The 12904-nt window shown below is 37.6% G+C and overlaps 1 protein-coding gene across 3 annotated transcripts in view; it reads right to left on the bottom strand.

The window, feature by feature from the left end:
* Window positions 1–12904, bottom strand: part of LOC146482612 (palmitoyltransferase ZDHHC17-like) — a 30404-nt gene that overhangs the window by 10818 nt on the left and 6682 nt on the right. For 2 of the 3 annotated variants that reach the window (XM_085107046.1, XM_085107048.1), the window contains exons 9-11: window positions 2871–2996; window positions 1196–1335; window positions 358–461 (exon numbers count right to left, since the gene is read on the bottom strand). In XM_085107046.1, the coding sequence (XP_084963172.1) occupies window positions 358–461; window positions 1196–1335; window positions 2871–2996 (370 nt within the window). The remainder of the gene's footprint in view (window positions 1–357; window positions 462–1195; window positions 1336–2870; window positions 2997–12904) is intronic. The other variant, XM_085107047.1, reaches the window with a different exon arrangement.

Here is a 12904-nt window from a genome sequence, read left to right as displayed (position 1 = left end):
GTTTAAACTCGAGCAGCAGTGTTTTATCTGGATTTAAAACCACGAGGTGCAGCTAAGTGGTTTTAGACCCGATAAAACACGTGCTGCGTTTTGAAATTTCTGGAACTACTCATTTGTTGCAAGCTGAAATAAATCATTCATCACGACCCAGCCCTTCAAATGATAGAGGTTTTTCTTATTGACATAAGAGTAAACCATGTAATGGTAACTCTTCATCCTGTGGACTGAAACCAGGAGAGAGTGACATGAGTTTGCCTTTCAAGCCCTCTCTGAGGAAAACTGGAACATTAATAATTATTTTAACAGCTACAATATTGGTGTGCTTGAATGTAAAAATAAATCAGTTAGAAAGGATATAGTGCAGATGAACAGTGATAATGCCGTAGTAAAGATAAGCTTTGGTGGCAAGAGTCCAACCAAACACTGCAGTATTGCTATCTTTATAGTTTAACATGAACAATCTGCGAGTAAACAGCAGCAACTGTTAACAACACCAATAATTATTGTAATTATTACAATAATTAGCGTGCTTAACCCCTGAAAGAAGGTGATGTTATGTATTAAACCTGGTGAGTAAAAGAAGGACTGCATAACCAACCCAAACGACTTTTAAGTCTTGACACAGCCCTTCAAATGATAGAGGTTTTTCTTTTCCCAAGTCTGCTTGACAAAAATACCTCTATTGATAACACCCATAAAGGTTAACACTAAGAAGACAGAGTACTGGTGATGGCAATATGGGTCAGAAATTAAGTTAACCCTATAATTTCTACCTAAGGGGCGGGAGACAGAAAATGCCTGTACATTTGTATTAATATCAAAAAAGCCACAAAACTCTTTAACTTAATCTAGCAACAATAGGCCACTTCCGAGTTACTTTGAACCTCACTATGAAAGCGAGGCTTCATGTGTAGTTTCTCTTAAGAAAATTAGTTAATTTTCACATGAAAAGCTCTACACTTAGCCTCACTTTCATAATGAGGTTCAACGCAACTCAGAATGACCTATTTGGTCAACTTTTTGGTAGACTTACATGTAACACCTAGTGGTGAGGGGCGTTATATTGTAGGCAAAGACCACTGAATGTTAGCCAGCTTCCAATTACCCCCACCAACCCTCACCTCCTTGGTATCAGCACTAAACACTGTATGACTGTCTACTTTCTTACATCAATCCACAGAGTATTAGCACTTACTGTAACATATAGAAAGTTATTACTCCCACAGCACACAGAAGAGGAAAAGACATGACCCACGACGAGGAAAACTCCACAACAGCACCAACCGCAAATAATGCAAAGAAAGGCATCCCAATCTGGACATAACGTTGAGTGACCTAGAAAAATGGACCAGAGCAAAGGTTACTTTTAAAATCATGACTTAACTGTATGTAATTTGTGTTTCTTGCTGCAACATATGTACCAAATGTCTAATCAAAACAGATTATCTCTGCTCACTACAGATAAATCTATTTACTGCACTGCGCACAGACACCCTATTAACAGATGAGTGCAGTTAACAATGGCCTCCCTGCTATTAATATGACTGTGAACAAGAACAGTTAGCCAGTTTAGTTTTCCAAGCAGTGGTGATAAAATCTCTTCACCTTCCTCTACTACAGAGTTGGCAATCAGAGAGACACTGGTTTACAATTTATTGGTAAGGAGTTTAAAAACTGTTTCACAGCAGGAGCCTACAACTCTTTTTCACCTTATATCTCCTTTCCTCTTTCTATTTACAAACTTTAAAATGCAGCTTATGGTTCTTCGACATACCGTAAAATCTCTATCAAGCTGCCTATTTGGAGGTTATTCTTTACGCGGGATGCCCTGAAGGGGCATACCGTGTCTAAAAATGGGTTGATTTCTTTTTCGTCGTCGTAGCCACAAATCGGTACATTAATTTATTCATTAATTTCTCCCCTCTCCTACTCGGGATGCATTGTTCTGATTGTCTTCAACAAAAGCAGGCCAATCAAAATCCATTCTTGTCACGTATATCGCGAGAGAGGGGACCCACTCACCCCTACTTGTGTGACGTCAAAGCATCATTTGATTTATTCATTAATCTTGGATTAAATTGGTGGCGCCATATTGTTAACATGTTGTGGACTCAAGTGTGCCGTTTTAAAACAGAAAATAAACAATTTTCAAACGGTAAATCGAAAGAATAACTTCTAAGAAGCACTCGACCTTTAAAACGGTGGAAATTGGAGAATTCCTGGTGAAGGTATCGTGCTTTGTTTGACAGTCTTAGACCACGAAGCGAGACTGAAAAGAGATCATTGAGAAGCTTACGTTATCGTAATGGAATTTCAGAAATTTCCGGTGAAAGTCTGAGTTACGAAACACAAGGGAAACAACGTAACGCGATCGTCGTGACTCAAACTATTCCATTAGCAAGGATAGTTTTATAAATCTGTGAAGCAAACACTTGGAATAAATGCATCTCGCATAGATGCCAGTATAGGCATCTTGTTTTGGTGTTAGGCCCCCTCTCTGTTGCACCCTTAAAACGTATTGTTGACCGTGTTATGCAACTTGAATTTTTTTAAGAAATGGACAACAACTTTAAGTTTAACATTTCTTCAAAACATTTACTTGCCTCCTATTATCCAGACCATTTGCAACTTGAATTATTGTACATTATGTACAGTAGTGTGTCTTCTAATTTCCAGGAGTTTTGTATTCATTATTATGATCAAAGTATTGAAAAAATTCTTAAAGCTGAGAACTGACAACATCTTCAGACTTTAAATTCACAATGGGGAATTCAAGACTACACACAGAAGACTCTCTATGATCTGACAACCTGTTGGCACTCACTTTGCAAGATCTGTTGGGTTTGATTTGTTTAGGTGAAAGCTTTTACCTTGTCTTTTGTTAAAGCTTGTAAAAATGCTGGCTTTCCTTGACCTTTATCTTGAAGCATTAAGTTCATCTGCATCAAAATCCACTTGCTTTTCTTTTGTTTTGCCAAGTCATATGGAGACTGGCCCTGTGGACAACATAAAAATAACTTAAAATTTATAATTTAAGATATTAAGTGGCACTTTCCCTAAAAGTTTGCCCTCAAACTTTGCCCACTAAATCATCTTGGGTCATAAGTAAATGAAATGACTTTAGTTTTCGGAAATACGTTAAAATATATTTTTTACAGGCTACAACAGTCAGAGCGTTCGAGAACCTAAATTTGAGCGTAGAGAAAGTAGGAAGTTGCATAAAATTGAAGAGCTCGCTGCTTGAAAACCACAAAACGCCACAAAAATTCATTATAATTCCTAAGTCAAGTGTTCCTTCAAAGGTATGAAATGCATGTCTATTTTGATTTGTTTTAATTTTTAGGGTCACAAAAATTAATATTATTAATCCTCATTAGAACGCTTTCTGAAAACCGGTGAAGGTACCCTGTCTTTGCCGGCATTTATTTCACAAGTCCAGACCGACCCTGACTAAATTCCAACTGAACTTTGCTAAACAGATGTTAGGAAGCATAGAAATATAAAAATACGTTGCACTTTTTAGCTTCCTTGACTACAGCGACTTCGTACTTTTGGTGCTTTTTCGAATGTGAAACCCGCATTATGCAAATGAGGTTGTTGATCAAATTCAAATTGTTGTAAATCAAAACATTCTTAATCGCTAAATTTCACCATTCTAAATTCACTTCACCAAAAAGCACACAAATATAAAAGCAAAAACGGTTTTACCCGTTTAAAAATGCCTAAAACCCTGATGAATTATTTAGTCCTGATCTCTGAATGCTATGTAAAAAAAATCGTAAACATTGAATATGCTAATTGCGTTGTGTGGGAAACTTAGTCCTATGTAAAAGTAATCTTTCTTCTCGCTGTTTTCTACTGGCAATTTTCAATTTTTTTGAAAAGTGCTTTTGAAAAATTTGTACATGTTTTTAGTATAAAAAAACTTGAAGAAATACTTCAGCTTTAAATGGATGAGCACACACTGTGACATGACCTGCATTGAAATCGACAACACTTGACTTTTTTTTAAATCAATGTTGTGTCACACTCTGGGTTATTTCTTGATTGCCTTTTTATTTGCTAAATGGCTACTAAAAGGACAATGCTAACAAGACCATCTTACTTTTCCCTGATCTACGACCAACATACAGAATGATTTGATGAAGAGAGTTTTGTTTTGCCGGATATGGCATTTTAACGACGTAACTCCTGCACTGCAGAAGGTCATAATAGGTCATGGTCTTTTAACCCTCTCAGTTTACTTCCTGATTTTCTCTAAAATTATTCCATTCAGTTACGAATCAAAACATTTTTAATCGCTAAATTTCACCATTCTAAATTAACTACACCGAAAAGCACACAAAATAAAAAGCATAAACGGTTTTAATAGTTTTAAAATGCCTAAAATTTGTGAATTATTCTGTCCCGATTTTTAGATACTTTGCGGGGAATTTTAATGCAAATTAGTCTGTCTGCTAAACAGTATTTAGGTTTTAAGAAACCTATTTTCATTACTAATTTTTTCGTTCAGTATTACATTTCCCTGCTTTGCTGACGCCATTCAGTTGCTATTCATAGCTTGAAGGTCCTTTAAGAAATAAAATATGTCGCTGAGTTTGGCATACTGCCATCTGAAATCACAAAACACTGAAATTTACAAGTCAACTAGAAGGAGGATGCCTGTACATCCCTCTACGTAAAGTGCCTTCCTCAATACATAGATAATATAAACTTCTGAACCACGAAAAAAATGATAGGTCGACTAGAAGTTGTTTGAGCCATTTATCTGTTGAAGTGCAAGCTGTTATTTTATTACAGTTCGAAAAAAAAAATTCCATGCAGTAATGAGAAAAACTTGAATTCGCTTTTGTAAAACATGTGATTTATTAATTTTCAAAAGCCGGGCATTATCAATGTTGCTCAAAATGAATTGATAGGATCTTGTGCATGAAAGTCGGAAGGAAAAAACTGTACAGAAAAGAAAAGATTTTATAGGAAGCGAGGGAAGGAGAATCCATCTATCCGTCCGTCGCGATGCCACTGCACAAAAAATTGGATTTGCTCTTTTGTTGATTCGTATCAAAGATGAGGTCAAATATAACATTTTTGACAACACATTTGATGCGCATCAAAAATACGTCAAATATGTGACGCCTATGCATATACCTTTGACTCGAATCGAATGTGAGTTCAAATGTATTTAACCCCTACCTTTGACGCGCGTCAAATTGAAATCAAACAACTTTGACTCCGCCTTTGACGCGCTACAAAGGTGGATCAAATATGTGATATATTTACAAATATCTTTGATTCGAATCAAATTTGACTCCACCTTTGACGCGTGTGATTCAAATGCGGCCTTTGTCACTTGTGATTCGAATCAAAGGTAATCAAAGGTGGCCTTTGACAGACTTTGACCACACATTTGATTTGCGCAAAGGCGTTTTTTTCGTGCAGTGTGCGTTCCGTTTGCAACCCCGGCAGACTCTGGTCATAGGTAGAGTTAGCTGTTAGCTTGCTCTGAGAGTTTCACTCCAGGCCCTTGGCGGCAAATGCTATAAAGCTTCTAACTTGCACTTTTTGTTGTAGATGATATTTCTAGTGTAATGCCTCATTGTTTCTGTAATTATTTTAAAGTCATTATTACTGAAAATTCAACACGAGCTCTCCTCCTAGTGAAGGTGAATCAAATCCCACATGCTGTGTTGTTTTTGTGTAAGTGTAATTTTAAAACTACTCCAAGCTAGTTGACAGGCAGTCCACTAAAATGCCATAAATCCTCGAACAAGTGCTCCCTCTCAATTACGCGAAGTTCTCTGTGATTATAATAAAAATTGTACAATTTTATCGTCTTTGGGGGGTTAAGACCACCCTCCCCCCCCCCCCCCCACAAAAAAATTGCGTATTAAAACGAAATTGTACTGCAAAATCCCCCGATAAGAATGTTCATGAGGTACTTTCACATACGCCTCTTAGACTGCGTAGCGCAGTAGCCCGAACACGAGAAATAAGTCCGAAGTCAGTTCTAGAACTTTCCTTGAGTAATTTGACTTTCTTTTTGACCAAATACGATATTTGCAACAATTGCCGCAACCAACACAATGCTTCTGTGAATGATACGCCTTAGATCTTACATGCAACTTCGGAAAAGGAATCTGTACAAACAACCAATCCAGGCTTGAGGTGAGTTATTTTGTGAAATATCTACCAACAAATGTAGGTATATAGAGAAAGACCGGACTATAAGATCGTCATGAGATAAATCATAATAGCAACATGAGGGACGGCCCTGCCATTGTGTCAAGAATCTTTTACTCCATACTGCAGGCCTCATTTACGCCAGTCTCTGTACAAACGGCTATCGCGTTAAAAAAATGGCTATAATGATCAAATTGAGCGGCATTTTCAGTGTCTACTTTTGGCGGGGTTTTGTTTGGCACGCATTGCGAGTCTCAACAAACATATTGATAGCTACAATCTTGGACAACCAGCCTTTCTCCCCCCCCCCTTTTTTTTTCCAGTGATTGAAACATGGCACGTTTTGCTTTGTACGCGAATTCGTACTGATTGATTTTGAGGGGAGGATGGGGGGCTAATTTTTCCCTTTATTTTGTCCAAGTTTGTAGGTCCTTGTATTCGCCGGGCCAAATATAAATCGACTATCAATATGGCTGTTCATAAATAAAGCTTCAAAAGTGAAAGAGAACAACTTCTCATTAATGAGGTAATTTGAGCCCGAAAATACCGAAAAAGCCATCTTCCGCAAAGGAAGTCCATATTTTAAACTCGACAAGAACAGAAACCAAAGATATTTTATTTGCTTATATCTCTCGCTTTTTCACTGTTACAAGGTAGGATTGTGTAATTGTTGGGCGGCGTCATTGCTCATGTAAATTGAGCAAGTCAAATTCGGATCTCAGATTCCAGAAGTTAGTAGTTACACGCCAGTAAGCTTTAATTATAAGGTGTTGAATATTGCTTATCTTGTATGAGAATAAAATGTAACAATGTATTCATAGTGGAGGTGAATGGAATCATTTGAGAGAAAATAAGGAAGGAAACTGAGAAGTTTAAAAGACCTTGACCTATGACCTACTTCAGTGCAGGAGTTATGTCGTTAAAATGCCTTTTGTTTGCTCTTTTGTTGATTCGTATCAAAGATGAGGTCAAATATAACATTTTTGACAACACATTTGATGCGCATCAAAAATACGTCAAATATGTGACGCCTATGCATATACCTTTGACTCGAATCGAATGTGAGTTCAAATGTATTTAACCCCTACCTTTGACGCGCGTCAAATTGAAATCAAACAACTTTGACTCCGCCTTTGACGCGCTACAAAGGTGGATCAAATATGTGATATATTTACAAATATCTTTGATTCGAATCAAATTTGACTCCACCTTTGACGCGTGTGATTCAAATGCAGCCTTTGTCACTTGTGATTCGAATCAAAGGTAATCAAAGGTGGCCTTTGACAGACTTTGACCACACATTTGATTTGCGCAAAGGCGTTTTTTTCGTGCAGTGTGCGTTCCGTTTGCAACCCCAGCGGACTCTGGTCATAGGTAGAGTTAGCTGTTAGCTTGCTCTGAGAGTTTCACTCCAGGCCCTTGGCCGCAAATGCTATAAAGCTTCTAACTTGCACTTTTTGTCGTAGATGATATTTCTAGTGTAATGCCTCATTGTTTCTGTAATTATTTTAAAGTCATTATTACTGAAAATTCAACACGAGCTCTCCTCCTAGTGAAGGTGAATCAAATCCCACATGCTGTGTTGTTTTTGTGTAAGTGTAATTTTAAAACTACTCCAAGCTAGTTGACAGGCAGTCCACTAAAATGCCATAAATCCTCGAACAAGTGCTCCCTCTCAATTACGCGAAGTTCTCTGTGATTATAATAAAAATTGTACAATTTTATCGTCTTTGGGGGGTTAAGACCACCCTCCCCCCCCCCCCACAAAAAAATTGCGTATTAAAACGAAATTGTACTGCAAAATCCCCCGATAAGAATGTTCATGAGGTACTTTCACATACGCCTCTTAGACTGCGTAGCGCAGTAGCCCGAACACGAGAAATAAGTCCGAAGTCAGTTCTAGAACTTTCCTTGAGTAATTTGACTTTCTTTTTGACCAAATACGATATTTGCAACAATTGCCGCAACCAACACAATGCTTCTGTGAATGATACGCCTTAGATCTTACATGCAACTTCGGAAAAGGAATCTGTACAAACAACCAATCCAGGCTTGAGGTGAGTTATTTTGTGAAATATCTACCAACAAATGTAGGTATATAGAGAAAGACCGGACTATAAGATCGTCATGAGATAAATCATAATAACAACATGAGGGACGGCCCTGCCATTGTGTCAAGAATCTTTTACTCCATACTGCAGGCCTCATTTACGCCAGTCTCTGTACAAACGGCTATCGCGTTAAAAAAATGGCTATAATGATCAAATTGAGCGGCATTTTCAGTGTCTACTTTTGGCGGGGTTTTGTTTGGCACGCATTGCGAGTCTCAACAAACATATTGATAGCTACAATCTTGGACAACCAGCCTTTCTCCCCCCCCCCCTTTTTTTTCCAGTGATTGAAACATGGCACGTTTTGCTTTGTACGCGAATTCGTACTGATTGATTTTGAGGGGAGGATGGGGGGCTAATTTTTCCCTTTATTTTGTCCAAGTTTGTAGGTCCTTGTATTCGCCGGGCCAAATATAAATCGACTATCAATATGGCTGTTCATAAATAAAGCTTCAAAAGTGAAAGAGAACAACTTCTCATTAATGAGGTAATTTGAGCCCGAAAATACCGAAAAAGCCATCTTCCGCAAAGGAAGTCCATATTTTAAACTCGACAAGAACAGAAACCAAAGATATTTTATTTGCTTATATCTCTCGCTTTTTCACTGTTACAAGGTAGGATTGTGTAATTGTTGGGCGGCGTCATTGCTCATGTAAATTGAGCAAGTCAAATTCGGATCTCAGATTCCAGAAGTTAGTAGTTACACGCCAGTAAGCTTTAATTATAAGGTGTTGAATATTGCTTATCTTGTATGAGAATAAAATGTAACAATGTATTCATAGTGGAGGTGAATGGAATCATTTGAGAGAAAATAAGGAAGGAAACTGAGAAGTTTAAAAGACCTTGACCTATGACCTACTTCAGTGCAGGAGTTATGTCGTTAAAATGCCTTTTGTTTGCTCTTTTGTTGATTCGTATCAAAGATGAGGTCAAATATAACATTTTTGACAACACATTTGATGCGCATCAAAAATACGTCAAATATGTGACGCCTATGCATATACCTTTGACTCGAATCGAATGTGAGTTCAAATGTATTTAACCCCTACCTTTGACGCGCGTCAAATTGAAATCAAACAACTTTGACTCCGCCTTTGACGCGCTACAAAGGTGGATCAAATATGTGATATATTTACAAATATCTTTGATTCGAATCAAATTTGACTCCACCTTTGACGCGTGTGATTCAAATGCAGCCTTTGTCACTTGTGATTCGAATCAAAGGTAATCAAAGGTGGCCTTTGACAGACTTTGACCACACATTTGATTTGCGCAAAGGCGTTTTTTTCGTGCAGTGTGCGTTCCGTTTGCAACCCCAGCGGACTCTGGTCATAGGTAGAGTTAGCTGTTAGCTTGCTCTGAGAGTTTCACTCCAGGCCCTTGGCCGCAAATGCTATAAAGCTTCTAACTTGCACTTTTTGTCGTAGATGATATTTCTAGTGTAATGCCTCATTGTTTCTGTAATTATTTTAAAGTCATTATTACTGAAAATTCAACACGAGCTCTCCTCCTAGTGAAGGTGAATCAAATCCCACATGCTGTGTTGTTTTTGTGTAAGTGTAATTTTAAAACTACTCCAAGCTAGTTGACAGGCAGTCCACTAAAATGCCATAAATCCTCGAACAAGTGCTCCCTCTCAATTACGCGAAGTTCTCTGTGATTATAATAAAAATTGTACAATTTTATCGTCTTTGGGGGGTTAAGACCACCCTCCCCCCCCCCCCACAAAAAAATTGCGTATTAAAACGAAATTGTACTGCAAAATCCCCCGATAAGAATGTTCATGAGGTACTTTCACATACGCCTCTTAGACTGCGTAGCGCAGTAGCCCGAACACGAGAAATAAGTCCGAAGTCAGTTCTAGAACTTTCCTTGAGTAATTTGACTTTCTTTTTGACCAAATACGATATTTGCAACAATTGCCGCAACCAACACAATGCTTCTGTGAATGATACGCCTTAGATCTTACATGCAACTTCGGAAAAGGAATCTGTACAAACAACCAATCCAGGCTTGAGGTGAGTTATTTTGTGAAATATCTACCAACAAATGTAGGTATATAGAGAAAGACCGGACTATAAGATCGTCATGAGATAAATCATAATAACAACATGAGGGACGGCCCTGCCATTGTGTCAAGAATCTTTTACTCCATACTGCAGGCCTCATTTACGCCAGTCTCTGTACAAACGGCTATCGCGTTAAAAAAATGGCTATAATGATCAAATTGAGCGGCATTTTCAGTGTCTACTTTTGGCGGGGTTTTGTTTGGCACGCATTGCGAGTCTCAACAAACATATTGATAGCTACAATCTTGGACAACCAGCCTTTCTCCCCCCCCCCCTTTTTTTTTCCAGTGATTGAAACATGGCACGTTTTGCTTTGTACGCGAATTCGTACTGATTGATTTTGAGGGGAGGATGGGGGGCTAATTTTTCCCTTTATTTTGTCCAAGTTTGTAGGTCCTTGTATTCGCCGGGCCAAATATAAATCGACTATCAATATGGCTGTTCATAAATAAAGCTTCAAAAGTGAAAGAGAACAACTTCTCATTAATGAGGTAATTTGAGCCCGAAAATACCGAAAAAGCCATCTTCCGCAAAGGAAGTCCATATTTTAAACTCGACAAGAACAGAAACCAAAGATATTTTATTTGCTTATATCTCTCGCTTTTTCACTGTTACAAGGTAGGATTGTGTAATTGTTGGGCGGCGTCATTGCTCATGTAAATTGAGCAAGTCAAATTCGGATCTCAGATTCCAGAAGTTAGTAGTTACACGCCAGTAAGCTTTAATTATAAGGTGTTGAATATTGCTTATCTTGTATGAGAATAAAATGTAACAATGTATTCATAGTGGAGGTGAATGGAATCATTTGAGAGAAAATAAGGAAGGAAACTGAGAAGTTTAAAAGACCTTGACCTATGACCTACTTCAGTGCGGGAGTTATGTCGTTAAAATGCCATATCCGGCAAAACAAAACTCTCTTCATCAAATCATTCTGTATGTTGGTCGTAGATCAGGGAAAAATAAGATGGTCTTGTTAGCATTGTCCTTTTAGTTGCCATTTAGCAAATAAAAAGGCAATCAAGAAATAACCCAGAGTGTGACACAACATTGATTTAAAAAAAAGTCAAGTGTTGTCGATTTCAATGCAGGTCATGTCACAGTGTGTGCTCATCCATTTAAAGCTGAAGTATTTCTTCAAGTTTTTTTATACTAAAAACATGTACAAATTTTTCAAAAGCACTTTTCAAAAAAATTGAAAATTGCCAGTAGAAAACAGCGAGAAGAAAGATTACTTTTACATAGGACTAAGTTTCCCACACAACGCAATTAGCATATTCAATGTTTACGATTTTTTTTACATAGCATTCAGAGATCAGGACTAAATAATTCATCAGGGTTTTAGGCATTTTTAAACGGGTAAAACCGTTTTTGCTTTTATATTTGTGTGCTTTTTGGTGAAGTGAATTTAGAATGGTGAAATTTAGCGATTAAGAATGTTTTGATTTACAACAATTTGAATTTGATCAACAACCTCATTTGCATAATGCGGGTTTCACATTCGAAAAAGCACCAAAAGTACGAAGTCGCTGTAGTCAAGGAAGCTAAAAAGTGCAACGTATTTTTATATTTCTATGCTTCCTAACATCTGTTTAGCAAAGTTCAGTTGGAATTTAGTCAGGGTCAGTCTGGACTTGTGAAATAAATGCCGGCAAAGACAGGGTACCTTCACCGGTTTTCAGAAAGCGTTCTAATGAGGATTAATAATATTAATTTTTGTGACCCTAAAAATTAAAACAAATCAAAATAAACATGCATTTCATACCTTTGAAGGAACACTTGACTTAGGAATTATAATGAATTTTTTTGGCGTTTTGTGGTTTTCAAGCAGCGAGCTCTTCAATTTTATGCAACTTCCTACTTTCGCCACGCTCAAATTTAGGTTCTCGAACGCTCTGACTGTTGTAGCCTGTAAAAAATATATTTTAACGTATTTCCGAAAACTAAAGTCATTTCGTTTACTTGTGACCCAAGATGATTTAGTGGGCAAAGTTTGAGGGCAAACTTTTTTTCGACCCGAAACGCAGTGGACCGTTCTTAGAGAAAGTGCCACTTAATACTACAAGGCTAAATTCACACTCTACCCAGTGCTGCTTAGAACAACAGTCAGTTGAGCAGTTCAAGGTAACAATATTGAAGCCTTCACTACCAAATGGTATCTTTTTCTAGAGTAACAGGTCAAGTTAATAGGCAAATATAAAAAAAATTTATTTGGATCCTTTTACGCATTCGCTAAGTTAATGTAACTCAGTTAGTTTCTACACCTTTTGTAATATTGTAAACTTGTGTAATTTCCTTTCTCTGACCTTGTATTTAGAATATAGCGTGTATAAAATAAACTATAACAAGTTCATGTATAGTCTGCGTGAACTTTGCCTAATTAAAAATAAATTCTCGTCCCCAGAGCCTTTTGAGTCTTTTCGCTGAAGAGGTCAGGGTACAAGAAATGCCCAGGGGCTCTGAAAACAGATGATTTTCCAGTTCTAGATTCTAGGACTTGCGGTCTTCATGTATGTAGTCCCCAGAGAACTTTCAGTCTGACAAAAA

The sequence above is a fragment of the Pavona decussata genome, unplaced genomic scaffold (assembly GCF_977016875.1).
Source record: "Pavona decussata unplaced genomic scaffold, jaPavDecu1.1 SCAFFOLD_45, whole genome shotgun sequence".
Taxonomy (NCBI): domain Eukaryota; kingdom Metazoa; phylum Cnidaria; class Anthozoa; order Scleractinia; family Agariciidae; genus Pavona; species Pavona decussata.
The sequence above is the reverse complement of the archived record's forward strand: the minus strand, read 5'-3'. Positions and strand labels throughout refer to the sequence as shown.